Source organism: Rhinolophus ferrumequinum, chromosome 22 (assembly GCF_004115265.2).
Source record: "Rhinolophus ferrumequinum isolate MPI-CBG mRhiFer1 chromosome 22, mRhiFer1_v1.p, whole genome shotgun sequence".
In the NCBI taxonomy this organism is placed as follows: Eukaryota; Metazoa; Chordata; class Mammalia; order Chiroptera; family Rhinolophidae; genus Rhinolophus; species Rhinolophus ferrumequinum.
In genome coordinates, this window is record NC_046305.1 from 16,195,320 (window position 1) to 16,221,023 (window position 25,704).

The 25,704-nt window shown below is 34.2% G+C and overlaps 1 protein-coding gene across 7 annotated transcripts in view; it reads left to right on the forward strand.

The window, feature by feature from the left end:
* The window catches only part of SWT1 (SWT1 RNA endoribonuclease homolog), a 79,516-nt gene that overhangs the window by 6,206 nt on the left and 47,606 nt on the right, over positions 1–25,704 (forward strand). For 5 of the 7 annotated variants that reach the window (XR_004421604.1, XR_004421606.1, XR_004421605.1 and 2 more), the window contains 8 exons: positions 62–145; positions 1,650–1,708; positions 7,564–8,290; positions 11,836–11,895; positions 13,082–13,226; positions 14,130–14,231; positions 14,601–14,789; positions 18,270–18,363. Coding sequence is in view for 4 of the 7 variants with exons in the window: in XM_033092952.1 (XP_032948843.1) it covers positions 62–145; positions 1,650–1,708; positions 7,564–8,290; positions 11,836–11,895; positions 13,082–13,226; positions 14,130–14,231; positions 14,601–14,789; positions 18,270–18,363 (1,460 nt within the window). In the remaining 3 variants the exon portion in view is untranslated. The remainder of the gene's footprint in view (positions 1–61; positions 146–1,649; positions 1,709–7,563; positions 8,291–11,835; positions 11,896–13,081; positions 13,227–14,129; positions 14,232–14,600; positions 14,790–18,269; positions 18,364–25,704) is intronic. The other 2 variants (XM_033092953.1, XM_033092954.1) reach the window with 2 other exon arrangements.

The window sequence follows — 25,704 nt, forward strand, 5'->3', positions numbered from 1 at the left end:
TGTTTTATGCTGTGCTTTATTTTTGTGGTTTTCTGTCCTTTTTTCCAAATGGCAATCTTAGGATAAGAAAGAGGAAAAAGCCTCAACAAGTTCTACTAGTTCCGCTTGTTCTATAAGACCCGTTTCATCAAAGAAGAGGAAACTGGTGAGTGTTTCGATACTAACTCTAAAAACTTATTTACATTAAAGTTTTAATGTACAATTAGAGGGTTTATGATACAAATTCCCCTGCCACTTTTCCATCAGTTTTTTTCTTTATATTATACTTAACTTTTTGATAGCCAACGGAAGGAAAACCAGTTTGGGTTTTTATTCCTTCTACTCACCAAAAACATTCATTTCTGTGGGTTGGTAGACCCTATCATGTGGGATTAAGACATCGGGGATATAAATTTAGCCATTTTATTAATGTCTTTTCCCACATATCGTTACATCTATCTTTATAATGTCCTTTTGAGGTAGCCAAGGCAGATACAGTGTTTGCATTTTTTCAGATTCAGAAATTGGGATCCAGAAGGTTAAATGGCTTGTCCAAAGACACAAAATTGTACAGTAAATCCTCACTTAATGTCATTGATAGGTTCTGTGTTTTTAAGCGAAATGAAGTATAAGGAAACCAATTTTACTGTAGACTAATTGATATAAATAAGACTTAAGTTGCTATAGCATCTCCTTAACGTTATAATGAAATGATGAACAAAATGATGTTATTTGAGGACCTGCTATATACAGCAGAAGAGCTAAGTCCAGAGTTCTTTCTATTCTCACACTCTCTGAAGAAAACAGCGTCATCAGACTGAACACATGAAGCATGGGTGGTTGGTGAAGTACTTACTACATTCGAGTTGAAGTTAGGTTTCTATTGGGAAAGCTACAGAGTTGTGGGGAATAAGAAAAAGTAGTGTGAAAGTTCCGTGAAAGCAGAATTATGTTTTTAAGAATTTGTTTTCATATAATGATACTGCTGTTTCAGCTTATTGTTGTTGTATTAACCTTCTTAAAACATTGATTTCATATTTCTTCTCTGTTGAAAAACCTTCACTCACTTTTTAGTTTGTCATTCAGGACTCTCTTAAGTTTGGTCATACCTTAACTATCCAGCTTTCTGTTTTCTTCTTCCTCAGAACTTCTGCTCCTGCTAGGCTGGTTTATTTTCTTTCTGCTGAACTTGTACCAGTCAACTCCAGCTTCTTAGGCTACCTAAGCATTCTTAGCTGAGAATGCCTTTTTTTTCTTGCCATTAATTTTTATTCAATCTTTAACATATATTTTGTCCACCTTCTATCCTAAGTATGTTCCAACTTTTGGTGGTTGATGTTTGAACTCTTTTACAACTTTTTATCAATTCTTCTGTTTTGATACTTAATTATGTCCTTACATTAGGTTATTTTTACATATCCTTCTACTTCTCTTTACTTTATTCTTTGACTTTACACTAAGCTCTTTAAGACAGGGATGCTATCCTATTTCTGTCTTATTTTTCTTGTACCTAGCCCTGTATCCCCAGAGTATGTAGAAAGGTAGGGTGGTAGAGAATAAACAGTTCAACACATAGGTATGGTAAACAGTTATCTCCCAATTTCCTCCCCTGTAATTATAATTCCAGTGCACAACTTATGTTTCTTAAATGACACGTTATTTTCTTTCAGAAATCAGATGATACAGACATTCTGTACTGTAATATAAAAAGAACACAAGAACTGAAAAGGTAAAATCCCTTTTTCTTGATATCTTTTTACTTTTTGTCCTAGAATTGCGAGACTTAAATATTTAGACTTGCCAAATCCTTTGCTTACTTTGGTTAGTACTGTTTTGCATGCAAATATTTCTAGCTATATCACAGATTATGATTTTTGAATTTTCTTCATATTCGTATACATTTAAGAAAAAGTTGAGTGAAATAAAAAGTCTTATCAGAATTCTATACTATGTAAAAGACACTTTCAAATAAAACGTAGATTTTTATCTTAAGTGATTTGATTTTGACACACCCTTATAAGGTATGTAACTTCATTACATATAGTCATGGAAGAAGTTATGAGGCTGATTTGGAATTTTGGATAAATTATCTTACTTGAGAATATGTAGCTTATTGAATTGATATGGCTCTAAAACCATGTTCATTAAACAGGATGTGGCTGCAACTAGAGAACTTGGCAAATAATGATTGGAATAATGGAAATCATTCTCTAATTTCTGTGTTTACGGATAAAAATTTCAGAGAATTTTGTTGTGAAGGAATTTCTTGCCACCAACTTGAGTAAATAAGTATAAAAATATAATGCATGATAAAAGGTGATAAGATCAAAGTTTCTCTGAAGATAAAGAATTATGGGAAAACAATTTAAATAGTATTAAATATATAAATAAAAGTTCTGCTTCCCAAACAAGCTCACAAGCTCAGTTAATATTTGCTAAAAGCAAAAAACAAAAATAAAAAAATCTAACTTGCCTCTGACTCTTCTTCAGTTTTCCTTTTGAATCATTTCCTTCTATTTTTTGTGATACTTGCCTTCTATATTACTATCTGTTGAAGTATATTCTGTCACAAATTTCATGTTATGTTAACTGTCACTTTCTAAATTTTCAAACTGTTTTTAATGCCTTTTATATTGTACTTTTTAAATTTTTATTTTAAGTTCTAAGACATTGCTTGACAAATAAAAAAATAAAAATAAATAAAACACTGTGATTTTTCACTAGTTGTCTTTTGCTTAAGGGTACATTTTTTAGCCCTTGATTTTATATCCATGTGTAAGCACATTAAAGAGACTTCTGATTTGTCTACATAGTCTTTGGGAGGTGGAAGAAATAATAGTGACTTATTTTGAGAATAAGATCCAAATTATTCTATGAATGCAGTGAAGTTCAACTTGGCTTCAGCATTTACTCAAAATCTGCTATTTGGCTTCAGCCCTTGCAAGGCTGAATAGTTGAATGCCTACTTCAACAACATTTCTACATCCCTGAGCCCACGTGTGATCAATGACCTTGCCATTGTGTGATTCTTATGTGTAATCAAGCTACCAACATTAGTAAAATGAACAGGCATGGCATTTGGATTTATTGTTAATATTGAATATTCACTTTCAAATATGAGCGAGCACTCTAGATGTAACTTGTAGTGAAATTTTCAGAAAATTTGGCATACACGATATTTTAGAATTGCCTTGGCATATATTTAAACAGTATGGTATAGGAGCTATTGTATATTTAAAATGTTGCTTGGACAAAAGAAAGCTGTCATACCATGCTTCGCAGATATCAATACCAACAGTGCAGGATTTCTAGCAACCATTGTTTGCCTGCAGAGAAAGTGGTTCATTTGCTGTTTACTTATTGGAGAAATAAACAAACTTATTTGCCTTAAGGCTGTAAGTATTTCTTTATAATATATGGCATCTTCTGTAAAAAATCTCCCTATTTAACTACAGGAGAGGTCCCAAAATTGGTGTACAAACAGTAAAAGCTGAGATGCAGATGGAAAAGCAGAGAATTTTGTCATCCTGAAAGCCAATTACATGTACCATTACCACAATTCCAGCCCCATGATTTAAGTACATACAGATCTGTTAGCAGTGAGAATATAAGCAAGGGCAACAATCAATCTTAAGTCTGCTTTTAAAAAGATTCAGAAAGCATTTCTTCAATCAATGCACTTTCAGTGTGTGGGATTTTTTCAATAAACTTGCATCTTTACCGTTGACTGTGAGCTAATTTAAGGTAAAGACTCCATCTGATGTGTCCTCCAGTGCCTAGCAGAGTGACAGGCGCTCAGAAGGCGCTCGGGATTTATTAAATTAATGGATTGTGTTACATGGAAATGTTTCCTGTTTTTTCTACTTTTATTAAGTGGGAAAATATTATTACCTCTAGCTATTGCTACTTCTAACATTTTGGCACTTTTCTTTCTGTCCTTTTCACTATGTTTATTTAAATTGTCAGGGCCACCTTATATACACAGATTTGTGTCCTGGTTGTTTTTTGCTTAATGTTGTATCTGTATGTTTTGTTATTGAAAACTTTTCATTAAGATCATTTGAAATAACTGTGATATTCTCTCGTATTTGATAAAATGACATGTTTCTCAGTCATTTCCAAAATTTTAGCATTTACCTTTAATCTGATCTTTTCCTATTATAACAGTCCTGAATTGAATCTCTTTTTTCTCCCTTTTTTCTTTCTAGTTCATTTCTGATTTCCCACCCCCGCCCTTGGTATAGAATTGTAAAATGGGAATTACTGAAAAGTCAAAGAATATGAACATTTTAAGAATTCTTAATTGTATTTCAAATTTCTTTGTGGAACTTATCATTTTGAATTGCCACCAGCAACCGATGAGAGAAGGTCCATTTTACAACCCCTTGCCAGTATTTAATGTTATTTTAAAATCTTTGCTAATTTAGATGGAAATGGTATATTGTTCTAATTAGCATGTCTATGATTATTAGAGAAGTGAAATTTTCCCAAATGTTTATTAGCTTTTCCCTTTTCCTCTTTTATTCATTTTTTTTGTTTATGTGCTGTTCTAGAGCCTTAGTATTTTTTAAATTTAATTGAATTTTGTTATTAGTTTCAGGTGTACAAAACAACATAATGATTAGATATTTACATCCCTCACAAAGTGATAACCCCAGCAAGTCTACTACCCCTCTGACATCGTACATAGCTATTACAATATACCATTGACTAGATTCCCTATGCTGTACTTTACATCCTGTGACTATATATATATATATATATATATATATATATATATATATATATGTATATACACACACATATATATAATATAAAATTATAGTTGACATTTGATATTATTTTATATTCATTTCAGGTGTACAGCACAATGGTTAGGCATTTATATAGTCTATGAACTGATTCCCCCCGAGAAGTCCAGCACCCATCTGACACCCTACATAGTCTTCACAACATTATTGGCTATATTCCCCATACTGTATTTCTCATCCCTGTGACTATTCTGCAACTACCTACCTGTATTTTCTAATCCCTTCACCTTCTCACCCGTCGCCCAAACCCCCCTCCCATCTAGCAACCATCAGTTTTTTTTCTGTATCTATGAGTCTATTTCTGTTTTGTTTGCTCGTTTATTCTGTTCTTTAGATTCCACACAGAAGTGAGATCATATGGTATTTGTCTTTCTCTGTCTGACTTATTTCACTTAGCATAATATCCCCTAGGTCCGTCCATGTTGTTGCAAATGGTAAGATTCCATTCTTTTTTATGGTAGAGTAATACTCCATTATATAAATGTACCACAATTTCTTTGTCCAGTCGTATATCAATGGGCATTTTGGTTGTTTCCATATCTTGGCTATTGTGAATAGTGTTGCAGTGAACATAGGGGTGCATGTATTTTTATATCTTGGATTTCTTTGGATAAATAGCCAGGAGTAGAATTGCTGGGTCATAAAGTATTTTATTTTTTATTTTTTTGAGGAACCTACATACTGTTTTCCTTAGTGGCTGCAGCAATCTGCAGTCCTACCAGCAGTGCACGAGGGTTCTCTTTTCTCCACATCCTTGCCAACACTTGTCTTTTGATTTATTGATGATAGCCATTCTGACAGGAGTGAGGTGGTATCTCATTGTGGTTTTATTTGCATTTCTTTAATGATTAGTGACTTTGAGCATCTTTTCATATGTCTACTGGCCATCTGTGTATGCCCTCTTTGGAGAAATGTCTCTTCATGTCCTCTGCCCATTTGTTAATTGGATTGTTTGTTTTTTTGGTGTAGAATCGTATGGGTTTCTTTTTAAATAAAATTTGGATATTAACCCCTTATCAGATGTGTCTTTGGCAGATATCTTCTCCTATTCAATAGGATGTCTTTTTGTTTTCTTGATGGTTTCCTTTGCTGTGAAAAAACTTTTTAGTTTGATATAGTCCCATATGTTTAGTTTTTCTTTTGCTTCAATTGCCGAGGGGATCTATCAGTAAAAATATTACTAAGGGTTTACTTCCTGTATTTTCGAGTTTACTTCCTGTATTTTCTTCTAGGAGTTTTATGGTTTACGCCTTAAATCCATTTTGAGTTTATTCTTGTATATGGCATAAAAAGGTGGTCCAATTTCATCTTTTTGCATGCATCTGTTCAGTTTTCCCAGCATCATTTATTGAATAGACTGTCTTTACCCCAGTGTATGTTCTTGCTTCCTTGTCTTAGATTAAATGACCATGTCGACATAGATTTGTTTCTGGGTTGTCCATTCTGTTCCATTGATCTATGAGTTTTAATGCTAACACCATGCTATTTTGATTACTATAGCCTTGTAGGATAACTTGATATCAGGTAGCATGATACCTCCAACTTTGTTCTTCTTTCTCAAGATTGCTGTGGCTATTCGGGGTCTTTTATGGTTCCATATAAATTTTAGGATTATTTGTTCTAGTTCTGTGAAAAATGCCATTGGTGTTTTGATAGGGATTGCCTTGAATCTTTATATTGCTTTGGGTAGTATGGACATTTTAATTAGTAATTCTTCCTATTCATGAGCATGGTATATGTTTCCATTTATCTGTGTCTTCTTTAATTACTCTCTTCAGTGTCTTACAATTTTCTGAAGTACAGGTCTTTTACTTCCTTGGTTAAATTTATTCCTAAGTGTTTTTTTTTATTGAATTGTAAATGGGATTGTTTTCTTAATTCAGCTTTCTGATAGTTCATTATTGGTATGTAAAATGCAACCGATTTCTGAATATTAATTTTGTATCCTGCTACTTTACTAAATTCATTTATCAATTCTAATAGTTTTTTGGTGGAATCTTTGGTGGAATCTCGGTTGGTGCAAAAGTAATTGCAGTTTTTGCAATTATTTCTAACCTTTTAAACCACAATTACTTTTGCACCAACCTAAGAGTATCATGTCATCTGCAAATAATGACAATTTTACCTCCTCCTTTCCATTTTGGATGCCTTTTATTTTCTTTTGTTTGATTGCTGTGACTAAAACTTCCAGTACTATGTTGAATAAAAGTGGGCATCCTTGCCTTAGTACTTTTTCATGAGCTTTTTACCCACGAAGGCTAATAAGCTGGCACATATATAGCAAATGCCATTTCCCAGTTCTTTGAATTTTGTTTGTCATTTTTAATATGCTAAAGTTTTAAAGTAAATAGTCATTTACATTTACTATTCCCCTTGTGATTTTTCCCATTGCTGTTAAGTTTAGGAAGCTCTCTTAAGGAATCAGGTAGATATTTCCTTTTTTCCTCCTGTAGTTTTCAAGGGTTTGATATGAATTATAGCAATTATGATAATAATAATTATTTTGCACTTCAGTGTTTAATCTATTTGGCATTTATGCTGTCTGGTATTTTATAAAGCTGTAAATTTGTTTTTTTCCCCAAGCAGCAAGCCAGTTCTTTCAACATCATTTATTTAATAATCCTTTCCACTTCATTCATAATGTAGTCATTTCTACTTTTTATGAAGTTTGTGTCAAACTAGTTCTTTCATTTCCCACTAAAATGACACAGTGAAAATTATGTATAATCATGTGTAATTGGAATGTAACCTAGGTTTCTGTGTTGCTTTACAGACTGAATGCAGACACTGAGACTCCAAGAAAGAGACCAAAAATCAATTCTTCATCTCAAGGACCTGTTAATCTCCAAGAAGCATCATATTCTAATGATAATCAAATCATTCCACAGAGTCCTTCTTCAAGTGGAACTAAAAAAGACATAAGTAAATGTATAGATTTTAAAGATATTAAATTGACAAATGTTGGGCGTACACTTGACCATGGAATTAAGAACCTTAGTAGTCCTAAGACTCCCAAAGATATGAAATCTAAAGCTGAAGGCCAGGCAAGTGAAAAAAAAAGTCCTCATTCACTTGCTCAGAGGGAGAAGATGAAAGAACTCAAGAAAGGAAGGTACAGTAAGTCTAGAGACAGTTCTGAAAAATGTGTTTTGGAAAAATGCAAGAGAATCCAATTTTTTCAGGATTATAATTCCAACAAGATACTCGAGCCCCTCGAATCTAGAAGGAAAATCAGTTTCAAAATCCCAGTAAAATGCCATGATACTCATCAGAAGCTTGTAGAAGAAAATGTCTTCAGTCTAAACTCTAACAAATCAAAGGCTAAGCAGAAGAAAAAAGAATGCCTGGAAAGCTCTCAGGTTTCATTAAATTTGACGAGGCACAAAAGTAAACATTTATTTTCAGATTCCACATATAAACAGACTGTTCCTGAGTGGAAAGGAAAATATCATGAGCATCAAGAAAGTAATGATTCAAGTTCTGGTGAAACCCTAACTCAGGTAAAGTAGTGCAAAATAAAGAAAATAGGTTTTAGCAAAGAGTAATAAAACAACTGATGATGTTTTAATCCTGTAGAGGGCTGATTTGAATTTAGTCCGCAAGGTATGTGCTGGCTCCTGTATTTTACCCCTTAATTCCAACTTCCTTAGGAAGATAATTCTGGCAAGTATCAAGGATCCATAATAGAAGAGAATGTGTAAAAATTTAGAGAGAAGCAGTTACAGGTAAGAAAAGCTCTGTGACAGTCTCCTAGGCATTTCCTTTAACTCCAGGTTCTATGGAACACCCAGGGGTTAGTATTCTGAATAGTTTATTCCTTTAGCAGATTATTTTTTGAGTGCTGCTGTGTACCAGGCAACACAATAAAATAAACTGTAAGGGACACACATTCTCTGCTTTCAGAAACATATTCAGGTGAGACACAGCAATCACCTAAGTCTGGTGATGGGAGTTCTCAGCAGGGGATCCACATGACCTCCGTACACTGTGGAGGGATTCGTGAAAAAAGGTTTACCAGGGGCACTAACATTTAAACAGAACTAAAAAGTGAATAGGAGTTATATAGGCAGAGGTGAGGTGAGGTAGGATGGGAGAAGCAGGGGTGTTCCAGGCAAAGGGAACTAACTGCATGTGCAGAGATCCTGGCTGGCAAGCTTGGTACATCTATTTTGCTTCTAAATTATGGAATAAATTGGTATTTGTGGACTCATTTGAGAACCTATTCTCTATAGCTTTGTTTCTATGGCGAAATTACTTACCTTTAAGAGAATTTTTAGAACTTTGGAACTTCAGAACTTTAGAGCTTCGGAAATTCTGAAATTTAGAGACTGCTTATAACCAGGAGTGGCTGAGTCTAACTGCTTTTACGTATCAAGACTATAGATTGCAGTAGTAAGATACTTCCTGTGAAAAATGGAGGGATTGTATAACTAGGGAGGCCGGAAAAGCTTGAGGGAGAGTATTTTTCTTTCTATGAACTTGAAAGGTTCCAAAGTGGGAAAGAAATTGAATTTGTTCTTTTTATTGCTTTCTTAAAGGAAAACAACCTCCAGTTTTCTTCCTGCATTATAACCAGTTCTCTAGAATAAAATGGAAGAAAGGAACTTGAATTTGCCATTACATTCAGTGAACATCTTTGTATCGTTGCTTGGTGTTCCCTTCCTGGAGTGCATCTTATCATTACTTTTGGTCTCTGTATCAAATTGCTACACAAACCAAAAGGGACATTGCATGAATATTAAGTTGTAGGGGAAGAAATTTTTGTGTGATTACTTTACAGTTATTGCAATTAAAGCTCTTTATAAACTGTTCCTTTGATAACAGCCGTATCTGATTAAAAGTCATTGAGACACAGGAGCAGCAAGCAAGTAAATATTGTTCCTGCCTTGAATATATTATCTTCCATATATTACTGACAGTAGAGAATCATTTCAATATTATGTTTGTTGTTTTGTTTTTCTCACAAATTCCTCAGTAGATCATTCTTTTCCTAAAATAATAAGTGTACTTTACAAGAAAATAATTGTATTTTCTGGATTTAGTAATCCTGTTATACTTTCCTGAGAGAAAATAACTTATTTTGTTTCCTATGTTTTATAGTCCTTTGCTATAGATTGCACCTTCCCCCAACATTGCAAATTAGTGTTCTAGAAAGTTATAGTTTATAGGCCACTTTTATAAACAGCATCCCACTGAATCCTTACAAGTTTGTGAGTAGAAATTCATCAGTTTGTTAAACATTAATTAAAAGTACCTATTATGTATGAGGTACATTTCTAGGTATTAGGGATTTAGAGATAAATAAGATGATCTTTTTAGTAAACAAACACGGTTGCAATACAGTCAAGTAAATGTTAGAGTCCCAAGAGTTGGGTTGGTGTTAGTGTAAGTTTGCGGGGGAGTTAAGGAAGGGCTCACTAAGGTGGAGATTCTGCAGCTTAGTATTGAAGGGTGTGTAGAGGAAGGAGCAGAAATGATGTCCTGCTAGTGTGTGTCATGGCACAGAGTTGCGAAATTGCATGGCAAGAGCAGACAGACCTGGGCACTTCAGTTGAGATGTGTAGAGAATCTATAGAAGAAGTAGGAGAGGAAGCCAGGGTCCAGACAATGGATGATTTTGCATCCCATGAGAAAGATTTTATCTTGTATCCTGTAGATGGTACAGAACCATTGAAATGTAATCAAGGAAGTGGTATAATCAGGTTTTCAGTTTAGAATCACTCCAGTAGATAACACCATTTTTACCCTCATTATTGATAATTCCCTTTTGTCATCCTCAGGAAAGCCTTTATCCCAATCCATGTATTTAATAAAGCGTGGTAGGGGAAGGCAAACAGTTAAATGCCCACCAAGACTTTCTGTTTTGATAGGAAGTTCTCAGAAACAATTGACATGAACTTTTCTGGATTTTCAGATGATAAGAAAATATATTGAAGTCGCTGGAAGTGGCCTGTGGTCTAAGAGAGTAAAGGGCAGTAGTGACCTAAGTGAAAGAAGGAAGACGTAGAATGTCAAGACTTGCAAGAAGTTCTGATAATAATCTTTAGTTTATGTGGCACTTCTTAGTTGAAGAGAACCTTAAAGATCTAGGAAGATTTAATGTGAGGTGGAGAAGGGACTGTGAAATCCAGGATCATAGAATAGTGAAGCTCTAATGGGCCTACGTGTGTGATAGATATAGTGTTATGTGAAGAGTGGTGACAGGAAATTAGGGTAGAAGCCGAATTCCCAATAAAGCAACACTTCTTTAAAGAGGGTTTCTAATTTATACCATATATAGCTTCCTGTAGAATACATGCTATCTTGGAGAATTCTTAGATGGTTTTGTTCAGTAGTGGCTTTTGCTGAGTTCTGTTACCTGTACATTGGGTCAGGTAGGTCTCTCTGTCTCAGCAAAAGCGCCAGTAAAAAATTGGAATTAGGGAGGTTTTCAATCTCTGCCAGAAGACAAAGAAATAACACAAACCTCTGGTGCTCTACCCATGTATAATAAATACAACTTTGCATTGTTTAGCCTTTCCTCTCAGTCATATTATGATCTTCAAGTACCCTTTGTTGTTGTGTTATGTCACTTTTAGAAATGGCTCAGTGACTCTTGGATGAAAATTTCCCACCACCAGAGACCAGCTTGTTTACCTTTGCCATGGTTCTTTCTATTTCTTAGGGTGGCATCTAGTTAGAATATGAGTGTTTTTTGGAATGTATATGTGAATGAGTAAACCCTAAAGAATTTCTATCATGTTTCATGACTTAATAGAATGAGGCTATTCTTTTTAGGGGCAAATTCTCTTCTGGGGGCAATTCCATCCCTTTGGGGGCATTTGGTGGTTGACTTGATGGAGACATTTTTGCTTGTCAAGATTGTGAGATGTTAGTGTTATTGGTATCTAGTAGGTGAGACCAGGGATACTGCTAAACATCCTACAATGTACAGGACAGCCCCCAACAAAGAATCATCTCACCCCAAAAGCCAGTAGTGCCAAGGTTGAGCTCCACCGTAGGTATACGCTTCATTCTTAACTAATAAAATTACTTTTCGTTTCAGAGTTTTGAAGCACCAAGTTCTTCAGTGTCCCTTGAAAGTATTCAAGATACAGATCAAGAGGTTACTGATATACTTATTTACTTTCAATATTTTTAATGAAATTAAGTCAAACAGTTCCTATTTTAGTAAAAAATAATGACTGTAAAAACCTTGGTAATACTGCTGTCTGTACTTAAATCAATATGGAAGTTTTTATGAAGCCACCAAAAACTATTTGGAAAAGTATTTACATTTACTTGGTCACCTTTTTTGCCTTTGTTTCTAAGAAACTCTAATCTGTTTTGAATAAAGAGCATGGAGCCCGTGGCCCACAAGTTATGCGAATTTTGATTTAATGTTATCAAAATGCAGTATGTTACTAATATTTTTTTGCCCAATTTTTCTAATCAGCAATAAGATGAAAATGTTGTTCAGTGAAAACAAGAGTACATACATATTTTTTTTTTTAATTTTTTTTTTTACTTGTTGTTGCATCATTTCCCAGCTAGAATCTCCTGATTGATCCTCATGGAATTATTGCTTAGAATTTTATGTTCCCTGGTTCTAAATTAAAATTAGATTCATAGAACACTTCATATTTTTCTATTTAGGGAAGACTTTATTAATTGCTTTTGATTACTGAGAGTGAGTTGTATTTTTCTGTCTTGTGGGTAAGTACCCCTTGACAGGAGAAAGATTTCTCACCTCTGCTCTGAAACTAGATTATATTTCCATTTCTTTGCGTCACAATACATTAGGGAACTACTTCCCTGAAGTGAGAAGGATCTTAAGATCTAGATTTCAATTTCTGATGGTTCATAAACAGTCTTAGAATCTCAAGGAGTGTGCTGGTCATCATGCAGGTAAAAACATATTTGGCTCCTAAAGTACTTTGAAGTGAGAATAGGCATGAGAATTAAGTTATTTTGAAGGTCCACTATGTACTAGGTTCTGTGTGAGGAGCTTCAGATTATTTCATTTAGCCCTCACAAAAATACTAAAAGGAAATAGGTAACATTCCTATTTTCTAGATGAACAAACTGAGACCCAAGGTAGTTAAATAATTTGCTTGCCTACGGGTACAGAGGTAATAAGGGCTTTTTTAAAAACCCTGCGTATGTTTATAAATCTGTATTATTTTACCATGCTGCCACCATATTTTTGTAAATATTTCTCTTTGCACAAGCCATCGCAAGTGAATTAATTGCTTTCTTATTAATCTGCAGAGTAAATCGAGATATTTTACTGAGGGTCTTTTACAATTTAGATGCAGATAGTAGAAGAGCTTCATGCTGCACGTGTGGGAAAAAGTGTGGATTTACCTGTTGTTCTACCTTCTGGAGAGTTAACGAGTATGGAGATTGATTTGGTGGAAGATGATGTACATTCCTCTGCTGGTATACCCTATATGTGTATGATCATGTTTATGACCTCCTGTGCTTTCTTAAAAATGAATGTGCCAATTCAACTTTTATAATGTTTCGATGAAAAATGTTAAAATGTGATCATTTGAAGTAAACTGTGGTGTGTTTCTTTTAGCTACAGGAATCAGGTCTAATATTTTTCTTATCATCATTTGTTTGTATATATCTCACATTATCAGGCAGTTACACATATTTTCTCTTCTTCTTTTTGCCAAGGGTCAGTAACCAGAGTTATGAGTTCCTTTTTATTCCTGGTATTAATTATAACTTTTAACAGTCTCAACTATGTAAATTTCTCAAAAGTATTCATGAATTTCTTATTTATAGTAAAATTTTGATTATTCTTACTATTGGGAGAAAATAATGATAGATATTATCCAAAATCTATTAGTACACTATTTTAAATTATGTTTATAAAAATAGCACGTTACATTCGTATAGAACTTTTCAATTTACTGTTTCTGTGTGCATTAACTTATGTGATCCTCACAATGGCCCTAGGAAATAATGCTAGCATTATATTTTCTTTCTTTTATATATTTTTTATTCTTTCAATTATATTTCACTCAGAGTATATTAAGATTAGGTTATAATTTCTAAGTGCAGAGCTACCAGTGATACAGGACAGTGTGTGGCAACATAGTTACTACTGGGGCAAGTCAGTAGTTTATGATTTAAATAATTCAAAATATTCTATTGGTAGATAATTAACTACTACTTTGTTATTACTGTTCTTTCTCTTAAGAATTGGAGTAAATGCATTTTTGTTTTTGTTGTCTAAAGGATTGGCTTCTCTTAAGAATGATATCAAAGTTCTATGATATCAAAATTTCAGTTATTAAAGAAGTCTTATGAAGTGTCATGAAATCTAACTTTGCTCTTTTTCTCTAGCAACTACTGCTTCAGACAAAAATCTTCTAATTGTCATTGACACAAATATTCTGATGAATCATCTCAAGTTTGTTAGACTTTTGAAGACAACAGAAATCCCAGGTATTTATAAAACATCCTTACTGATTCTGATTTTCTTATTTGATTGATACTTTATGTTAGTGGGGATGTGGGGTTTTTTCCCCACAAACACGTTTCCATTTGGATATGCTAGTAAGCATATATATTAAGCTTAAATTTAATAAAAATAAGCCTTCATGGGTTAACCTAAGCAATCTAAACTTACTCTTCGATCTCTTACAGTATCTCCAACATTCTTTTGACACATCTGGTTTTAATTTCCATTTTTTATGTATTATTTCTTCATTTAGTTTGTGAATTCCTTTATAACTTTCGGTTCTTTTACGGCAGTTCAATTTAGTAGCTCCATAAATATTTGTTGACTTCTAAGACATCTTTTTTATTTTTTAGGCTTTGACGGACTTGTGTTAATAATTCCCTGGGTTGTTGTGCAAGAGCTAGATCGTATGAAGGCAGGAAAGCTACTCAGATATGCCCAGAGCAAAGCTATACTTGCGGTTCATTTCATCAATGACAGTCTCAGAAATCAAGATAGAAAGCTATGGGGTCAGTCAATACAACTTGCATCTCAAAAACTTTGTAAGTATTACTCTCTCAGGGTGCTTCCTGCATAAGGTTTGTTTGGGTGCTGACTCATTGGAGGGAAACGGTACAAAACTTTCAAAAAATTTATAACCATTGGAATGTGAATGGCAGAACATAGTGGTGGTTTTGGGGGTGGGGGATCTTTAATTTTTATTTTTCTGCTTCTCCTAGACCTTCTTACATTACGTTTATGTTTCACATAGTGACCATGAAGTCCTGTATGCATAGTAATCTATAATACAGTACTTTAGATTCTTTTTTTTTAAATACCATTGTTGAGTGACGAGGCCCGTAAGTCATCTAGTTTTCTAATCTATCACTACATGCAGTTAGCATAATGCAGAGGCAGCCATTATTTTCCTCTAGTTTGTCGGAATTTGTAATAAAGGGGTGTTTCTATAATAAAGGTCTATAGATCTTCTGATTTTATTTTTTTTTTTCCATGTTAGTTTCTTTTAAGTCATTTTTAAATCACTCTAGTCTTAGAACTGGAGTGTGCTCTTTATGTTTTATATAAGTTTTTTTGGAAAAAAACAAACCTGTGTGTAAATCAACACTGTTGATTAAACAGAGTTCATACATCCATTTAGAGAATTTATTTCATTCTTTAAAAATTTGTTTCTTCCCAACTTAGAATTATTAATATACGTAGACTTTACATTATTTTAAATATCATGGATATAGTCTACTGTACTCATATTTACCATAATATATGAAAGAATTCATCCTGAGATGAATCTAAACATGGTATTAATGTTGAGAAGGCTTTTGGGACAGCTATTTAGTCTTAAATCTTTGAAGAAAAAGGGCCTCCACCATTCATTTAGTCATTCCATTGACAAATATTTATTAGCTCTTAGTATATTCCAGCAATACTTATGTATTTATGTATTTTAAGTAGGAACTTCATGTGATTTGTTTAAAGCTTTTAAAATAAAACCAAAAATAAATATCACTTATTAGAGTTAAGAAAATGTTAAAATGTTTGAACACATTATGTTAAACACCTTAGATAGCCTTTTATTTTTTTACTTTCATTATGCAAAATTTCAAATGCAGACATAGAATGATGTTGAATCCTTATGTACCGGTCACTCATTTTCAGTAGTTGTCAGCATTTTATTCCTGGAACTCACTGGAACGCCTGCAGTAGTTTGAAACAAAGCCTAGGTATAATATCATATCATTTGTACCCATAAATACTTTGGTATTTGTTGCTAACAAGTAAGACTTTTTTTTTTTAAACAACCACACAATTAACAAGTTAAACCCTGATCTAAACCATCATTTCAGTAAAACCCCAGCCCTTAATAAGAGGTGGGAATTTTGCTTACTCTTAATCTTTTTTTTTTTTTAGTTTGTTGATACTAATTATATCTTATTACATAATAATATTGATAATAATAGATAACACTTATATGGCCATTATTCTCCAGACCCTTTTCCAAGTGCCTTTCAGCTAATATCTTATTCAAACCTTATAATACTGTGGAAGATACCCTTATTAGCCCCATTTTAATGTTGAGGAAATTGAGGCACAGAGGTTAAGCACTTGTCCTAGATAGAAATTCCTTCAGTAGATTGGCTTTGAAAATTATTTTAAAAGAGCTCATTTTAGAATAGATATTTTGGCCACGTTGATTATTTATAGATGCTTGTTATGTTTGTTTTTCCATTTACATGTGCCTTTTTGATACTTTGACTTCTTCAGTCTATGCTTCTTTGATGGCTGAGGAGGAGAAATCATAGTAATGGTCTCAAATTTCTGTGTTGTTTTACTGTGTTGTTTCAATTTCTAGGTGTCTTCCTTGAAATCTGTGTTTCACTTTAATGTTTGAATGGTATTATTTGATTTTAGTTTTGTTAATTGTAAAGTTGTAGGTATAATAATAGATTGTTTCTGTAACTGTCTATATCAGATAAGTCCTTTAGGTGGTTCTCTGTGTCACTGTTTTCTTGTCAAACTGATCATTGAAAACATTCTTTATGTAAAATCCAATGTGCTTAATAAATTTATTTCATTGATAATGTTTTATTGACATTATCTCTTGATAATGTTATTTTCTTGATAACATTTTCTTGATAATGTCTTATCAACAGTATCTGATAATGATTTTATGATATTTCTGTGAAATATCTTTAGTCATTTTTATCATAATAAAATTACATTTTATATTCTAATGATAAACTGAAATTCTTACGAAAAAACTCAATTCAGGATCATTGAATAAAATTAAAGTACTTGTTTGGAGGAAGGCAAGAAAAAATGAAGAAAAAATGACAGATGTACTTTACATCTGTCAAGTACAGTTACAGCCAACTGTAATGCTCATTTTGCATGTATTATTTTCTTTACATAATCATTGAGTATTACAACAATGCATTTTTTTACACAAGCGTTTCTTCATTTAGAAAAGAAAAATACCTCAAATTAAATGCACGTAGTCCATGTTAAATAGCCTCAGTTGGCTATAATTTTAGCCTTGTCCTTAACTCATTTCAAAATTGTATTTGTTTGCTGTAATATTTTTGATGGTGAAAAGAGAATAGGATTTGAAATCTAAATTTACCTGGTTTATAACCTGACCTGGGAAAGTTAAAGGTTAGGAAACTGAGTAAATAAAATGGGGAGAAACAACCTCCAGCTCAAAAACTGGTTGTGAAGATTGGTTGAATTAGTATATTAAAGTACTTAATCACTTATGGCCTGGAATAGACAGTAATTCTCTTGTGTCTTCATTGTATGAAAAGCTTATAGAGATTTATTAGAAAAATTAAATATCCCTTTCCCCTAAATGGACAAAGATTATTATTAATAGGTAATTCACAAAAGGAAGAAACACGGCTAGTCAGCCATTTGTGCACTGCAAATATTTTCCGGTCTGTTTATTGTTTTTAATAGTGTTAATTTCTTATGTATAAAAGTTTGTATGAGACTGAGTAAACAAAGACTCATAGACAAAGAACAATTTAGAGGTTACCGGAAGGTAAGGTGGGGAGGTGGTAGAAGAGGGAAAAGGGGGTCAAAATACATCGTAACAGATGGAAAATTGACTGGGTGGTGAACACACAATGCAATATATAGATGATATATAATAGAATTGTACACTTTAAACCTATATATTTTTATTAACCAGTCCTGTACATCTCTACATGTTATTGCTTTAGAAAGTAAGGAAAAGCAGACACGTGAAAGTGGTTCTGTTGCTGGTAGAACAGTTGCTTATCACTTTACCGATCTCTTTTAAGTTGAGATAATTTTAAGTATGACGTATGCTATGTCAAGTATTAAGTATGCTATGTGTGTTCTAGATCCAGAATTTTCAAGGTATTGTTTTGCTGTCTTATTTTCCTCTTTTCATTTAAAAAGTTGTCTTTGTTTACGATGTTCTGATATGTAAGTACAGTCTAGATTATTCTTATGGTACCCAGATTTCTAGTGTTTATTGACAGTTGTTTTTGCTAAATTTGCAGATGGATTGAGTGATGAGAACAATGATGATCGAGTATTGAAATGCTGTCTTCAGTATCAGGAATTATTCCCTTGTTCTCTTGTTATTCTGTGCACGTGAGTTTCATCGTCATTTTCTTCTTTTTCTTGAAAACAATAGCAAATTACACCAAAGAATTTTTTAAAAATCATACTGTATCTACCATACCAAGCATCAAAAACATGCACACTTTTCTAAATCTGCCAGTAAACATATTAAATTATATCTCACATTCTTTTCCTTTTTTATTGAGGCATAATTAACATATAACATTATATTAGTTTCAGGTGTAATAACCTAATGAATGTTATATTTGTTTATATTATGAAATGATCACAATAGGTCTAGTTCACACATCTATCACCATGCATAGTTGCAAAAATTTTTTTGGATGTGATGAGGACTTTTAAGATCTATTCTCGGCAATTTTCAAATATGCATTGCAGTATTATTAACTGTAGTTGCCATGCTGTACTATCTCACATTCTCATAATGCGTAAGTTGCAGGAGAATGAGATTTGAGTCTCAAGTAGAAGAAGATCATTTCAATGTATATAACATTCAGAAAACTTGCAAAACAGCAGGGAAAAATCAATTTAATACCCCAATAAAATAGTTCAGAGATGTAAATCTGACATTTTGTGGTCATGAGGCAAGAAGGTTAATTAATCAATTAATCTGAGGGAAATGGGTCTTTATGTTGTAGTCGTGTCCTGGGTGTCTGTTAAAGAGCTCGACTGCCTGGAGTGGAGTCCTGGATCCACCACTTACGAGCTTTGTGACTTTTAGACAGTTGCTTAACTTTGTTTCCTCATGTGTAAAATAAACTTAGTTTCCTTACGTGTAACCTCATGAGGATATTGTATTCAATCAGGTAATATATATGAAGGACTTAGTGTCCGGTACATAGTATGATATAAATACGATGTTTTTCCTCCTCTTCTTCCTTCCTTTCCTCCATTCCCAGCTAATATTTTCATAACTTAAATCTAAAGGTGAAACTACCATAATGCTAAGCGAGGTTATATTTATCATGTGTGAGAGAAGGCTCTGAAGGAACCAAGAAGAGCAGTTTTAATTTGCAATTTTAGTCTGAATTTTAATCACTGCAAGGTGGAATTTTTACAGTTTCATGATCCTGCCTAAATTCTCTGTGGGATGGAGTGATTATAAAAATGAATGGCTGTAAGATTTTTTCCTGTAAAGGAGCTTGGTCAATTATTACTTTAGCAGTTTTCAAAGATATTGTTATTCTTTTTGATATTAAAGGAAACATCGACAATTTCTATCTCTAGGTTTTAAATTGGGTTTTGATCTATAACATATCTTGGAGTTTGTTGAAGGATGAAATAGAATTAGTAATATGCTAATAGAATTAGTAATCATTTTGAATTTAAGATAAGCCAAATTTGAGGAATGAATGTTACGTAATTGTTATTTTTTTAGTTCAATGTAGAATAAAAATTAAATTGGTAAGCCTCGACCAATTCTTTATTATTTCTGCAGTCAACTGTTTTGCAATTAACAGATGTAAAATTTTTTAGTGAAATGAAAATTTTTAGTCACACCTTATTTTTAATTCTGGCATTATCGTTTTCTAGGTGAGCCTGTTTTTTATTTTTTGTTTTTTTTCCCTAATAAGGGCGATAATCATGACTACTGTGTGAGTCACACTTAATTACTGTGAGGCTACATTGATATTACCTAAATGGATGATGATGATATTAACTGGTAATTATAATAATAGGCAAACCTAGAGCACTGTATACTTTACATCATTTTAAATGCTTTACCTACGTTAACAGTCATAAGTATGGGCCAGCAACCCCCAGTTAATATCTCCAGTCCATATCTCTCTTCTAAACTCTCGTATGTTCATCTACTTATTTGATATTTATACTTGGACATCTCGGACATCTGAAATGCCCATCTCCAAAACTGAACTCTTGAATTTTCCTTCTAAATTATTCTCCGTCTGAACAAAAAGTGCAACCTTCCACTCATTTGCTAAGGCTAGAAACGTCAGAGTCATTTTTGATAACCTGCCTTTCATTCATTTCCCTCAATATATATTTAGTCAATTAGCGGATACTGTATAGTCTTCTTCTTCTTCTTCTTCTTTTTTTTTTTAATCATTCCTGCCACCATTCTATGTCAAGCCATGTTTTTTTCCTCCATTTTCCATCCTTTCCTACTCTAAGACTACTGTGCTCTTTATTTCCACTCTTGTTCTCCTTCATTTTTTCTTCAGAAAGTTGTAATGTTTATTTTTCATTTTTCATTTTAAAAAAGTTTCATTATGGAGAATTTCAACAATACTCAAAGTGAAGAAGAGTTAATAAACTGCTAGTACCCAGCTACAACAATTAGCAAAATTCTGCCATTTTTCTGTTATCTGTACCTCCATCCACTCCCTTCCTCCTATATTTTATAAAGTTCTTTGTGTTTTGAGGGAAAATGTACATATACTGAAAAGCGCACATCTTAACTCTACAGTGCTGACAATGGATACACTGGTGTAACTCACTTCTCTCTTGATATAAAGAACACTATTAAGCCACAAATACTCTTGTGTTCCTTTGTGCTTTCTTTAGAGTTTCTTAAGGTGGAAACTTAGATAATTTATTTGAGACTGCTATAAATTTCCCTTTAAGCACTGCTTTAATTGCATCCCACAATTTTTGATATGCTGTATTTTTATTTTCATTCAGTTCAATGTTCTTTATAATTTCCCTGTGACCTCCTTTTTGATCCATAGGTTATTTAGATGTTTGTTCCTTAATTCCAAACATTTGCATATTTTTTCAGTTATCTTTTTGTTACTTGATTCGTGAAGTTTAATTCTGTTGCAACTTAAGAACATAGTTTATATGATTTTTATTTTTACATTTGTTAGTTTGTTTTGTGGACAAGAATATGGTCTATTTGGTGAATGTTTTATGTGCACTTAAAAAGAATGTATGTTCTGCTCTTGTGAATGGAGTATTCTATATATTTCAATTAGGTTAAGTTGGTTGATCGTGTTGTTCAGGTCTTCTGTAACCTTACTGATTACCTGTCTGCTTATTCTGTGTTACTGAGAGAGGAGTATTGAAATCTCTGACTACAAGTATGGATTTGTCTATTTCTTTCAGTTCTTTTTGTTTTTCTTTAGGTAGTTGGAAGTTCTACAGCAAGATGCACACACATTTAGGATTGTTTAGGATTGTCTTATTGGAGAATTAGCCCCTCTCTCGTTATATAATGTCTCTCTTTGTCCCTGATAATATTCCTGTTCTGAAGTCTTTTTGTGAAGTATTAATATTATTTTGCCAGTTTTGTTTTGGGTAGTAGTTATATGGTATATCTTTTTCTATCCATTTACTTTTAACCTGTGTCTTTATATTAAAGGAAGTATGTTGTGGGTAACAATATTATTGACTATATCCCCCACACATCCCCGGGACTCTTTTGTAACTACCAATTTGTACTTGTTAATCCCTTCACCTTTCTCACCCAGCCCCCGAGCCTCCTTCCCATCTGGTAACCATCAGTTTGTTCTCTGTTTCCATGAGTCTGTTTCTGTTTTATTTGTCAATTTATTTTCTTCTTTAGAGTCTACATATAAGTGAGATCATATGGTATTGGTCTTTCTCAATCTGACTTATTTCACGGGGCATAATACCCTCTAGGTCCATCCATGTTTTTGCAGATGGTAAGATTTCATTCTTTTTTATGGCAGAATAATAGTCCATTGTATAAATATACCACAACTTCATTATTCAGTCATCTGTTGATGGACATTTAGGTTGTTTGCATATCTTGGCTATTGTAAATAGTGCTGCAGAGAACATAGGGTTGCATACAAGTGTATCTTTTCAAATTAGTGTTTGGATTTCTTCGGATAAATACCCAGGAGTGGAATTGCTGGGTCATAAGATAGTTCTATTTTTAATTTTTTGAGGAACCTCCATACTCTTTTCCATAGGGGTTGCACCAATTTGCAATCCCACCAGCAGTGCATAAATGTTCCCTTTTCTCCACATCCTCGCCAACACTTGTTGTTTGTTGATTTATTGATATTGACCATTCTGACAGGTGTGAGGTGATATCTTAGTGTGGTTTTTATTTGCATTTCTCTGATGATGAGTGACATTGAGCATCTTTTCATAGGTCTGTTAGTCACCTGTGTGTCCTCTTTGGAGAAATGTCTCTTCAGGTCGTCTGCCCATTTATTTAATTGGATTGTTTAGTAATGTTTGGTGTTGAGTTGTATGAGTTTTTTATAGATTTTGGATATTAACCCCTTATCAGATGTATTGTTGGTGAATATCTTTTACCATTCAGTAGGATATCTTTTCATTTTGTTGATGGTTTTCTTTGCTGTGCAGAAACTATTTAGTTTAATGTAGTCCCATTTTTTCTTTTATTTCCCTTGCCTGAGGAAATATATCAGTAAAAATATTACTAAGGGTAATGTCTGACAGTTTCCTACCTAGTTTTCTTCTAGGAGTTTCATGGTTTCGAGTCTTACATTTAAGTCTTTAATCCATTTTGAGTTTATTCTTGTATATGGATAAGAAGGTGATCCAGTTTCATTTTTTTTTTTTGCATCTGTCTGTCCAGTTTTCCCAGCACCTTGTGTTGAATAAACTGTCTTTACCCCAGTGTATATTCTTGCTTCCTTTGTCTTAGATTAAATGACCATATAGACGTGGATTTATTTCTGGGTTCTCTGTTCTATTCCATTGATCTATATGTCTGTTTTAATGCGAATACCATGTTGTTTTGATTACTATTGGCCATGTAGTATAATTTGATATCAGGTAGTGTGATACCTCCAGCTTTGTTCTTCTTTCTCAAGATTGCTGTGGCTATTCGGGGTCTTTCATGGTTCCATGTAAATTGTAGGATTATTTGTTCTAGTTCTGTGAAAAATGCCATTGGTATTTTGATAGGGATTGCATTGAATCTGTAGATTGCTTTGGGTAGTATAGGCATTTTAACTAGTAATTCTTCCTATTCATGAGCATAGTATATGTTTCCACTTATTTGTATCTTCTTTAATTTCTCCCTTCAATGTCTTATAATTTTCTGAATATAGGTCTTTTGGTTAAATTTATTCCCAGGCATTCTATTTTATTTTTTTGATGCAACTGTAAATGCAATTGTTTTCTTTTTTTTTTTTTTTTTAAAGATTTTATTGGGGAAGGGGAACAGGACTTCATTGGGGAACAGTGTGTACTTCCAGGACTTTTTTCCAAGTCAAGTTGTTGTCCTTTCAGTCTTAGTTGTGGAGGGTGTCGTTCAGCTTCAGGTTGTCCTTTCAGTCTTAGTTGTGGAGGGCACAGCTCAGCTCTAGGTTCAGTTGCTGTTGCTAGTTGTAGGGGGCGCAGTCCACCATCCCTTACGGGAGTCGAGGAATCGAACTAGCAACCTTGTGGTTGAGAGGATGCACTCCAACCAACTGAGCCATCCGGGAACTCAGCAGCAGCTCAGCTCAAGGTGCCGTGTTCAATCTTAGTTGCAGGGGACGGAGCCCACCATTCCTTGCGGGACTCGAGGAATCGAACCGGCAACTTTGTGGTTGAGAGCCCACTGGCCCATATGGGAATCGAACCGGCAGCCTTCGGAGTTAGGGGCATGGAGCTCCAACTGCCTGAGCCACCGGGCTGGCCCCTGGGATTGTTTTCTTAATTTCTCTTTCTGATAGCTCGTTATTGGTGTATAAAAATGCAACTGATTTCTGAATATTAATTTTGTATCCTGCTCCTTTACTAATTTCATTTATTTTCTAATAGTTTTTTGGTAGAATTCCCTGGTATTTTAAAGATGTCACTTCATTTTCTTGTAGCTTGTATGGTTTCTGATGAGAGGTCTGCTGTAAATGTTATCTTTGTTCCTCTGTATGCAGTGTGCCTTTTCCCCCTTCATTGCTTTCCAGATTTGTCTTTTGCTTCTTTAGCTGTTTGTTTTAGCAGTTTTTGACAGATATGCCCCATTGTTTATGTGTGTGTTGCGGGGAGTGAATTATCGTGCTTGTTGTTCTCTGGGCTTCTTGGAGCTATGGTTTGGTGTCTGTCTTTAGTTTTGGAAAATTCTTAGCCATTATTTTTTCAGATATTTCTTCTGCCTGGTTCCGTTTTCTCCTTCTGGTATTATAGAATTACATTGTAGTAGCCAGCCTCTGAGATGACCCCAATGATCCCTGCCCCTAGCATTAGTGCCCTCGTGTCGTCCCTTCCTACACTGTACCAGGGTTGGTTGTCAATGTGACAAATAGCATGCATCAGAAGTGATGGTATGTCATGTCTAAGATTAGGTTATAAAAGACTAGAACTTCCTTCTTGGACACTCTCTCACTTCCTCCTCTCTCTTGGATCGCTTGTTTTGGGGAAGCAAACTGCCATGCCATGAGCAGCCCTATGGAGAAGCCCACATGGTGAGAAACTAAAGCCTCCAGCCAAAAGCCAGTGAGGGGCTAAGGCCAGCTAATGACCACGTGGATGAGTGCCAATTAAACCTTGAGTTGGCCGTAACCATAGGCAACAGCGTGGTCCAACCTTGTGAGAGACCCTGAACCAGATCCATCCCATCCAGCTGCTCCCAGATTCCTGACTCTTACTGTCCCGCAGTTCTTGGACTTTTTCTTTAACCTTCTTTTTTTGTTTCAATCTGGGTAATTTCTTTTGACCTGTCTTCAAGTGTTTTGTTGTGTTTTTTTTTTCCCTCCATCATGTCTAGTCTAGTGAGGAGCCTGTTGAAGGCATTCTTGATTTTTATTACTGTTTTTTATTTCTAGCACTTCCAGCTTATGTTTTTTTTATTTGTGCTGATACTGCCCATCTGATTTTGCATACTATTCACCTTTTCCATTAGAGCCTTCAAACATATTAATCAAGATTATTTTAAATTCCCTATCAGATAGCTTCAAGCTCTATGTCATAGGTGAGTCTGGTTCTGTCAATTGCTTTGTCTCTTGGCAGTGCGTTGTTTTTTCTGGGCAGAATTTATATGCATATTTTAGGGCTCACCTGCTCTGTTGTTTCCTCCCTTCTTCAGTTTCCCTCTGAACTTTCTGCCTGTTCTGGCCAGCCCTGAACATTGTCTTCTGACATTTCAAGCCACTAAGGCTGTGGCTTTCTGTCTGAAGACATTGATGAAGTGGGGAATGCCTGTAGGCAAAAAGACAGAAACCTATGGCTCTCCCCAGTGCAGTTTCTGGTCTTAAGGGTAGACTCCCCTCGAGCTTCTGCCTACATTTTATTGCTCTCTGGTGCCTTCAAATAGCTTGTCCAGATCTTTCAATTCTCATATGTGGGAGGGTTAATCTGAACATGCTGCTCGTCCATTAACAAAAGCTGGAAGCCTGCCAGACTCCGGAACAATTTCACAAACACTGATCTGATCATGTGACTTCCCCACTGAAGCCCTTACTT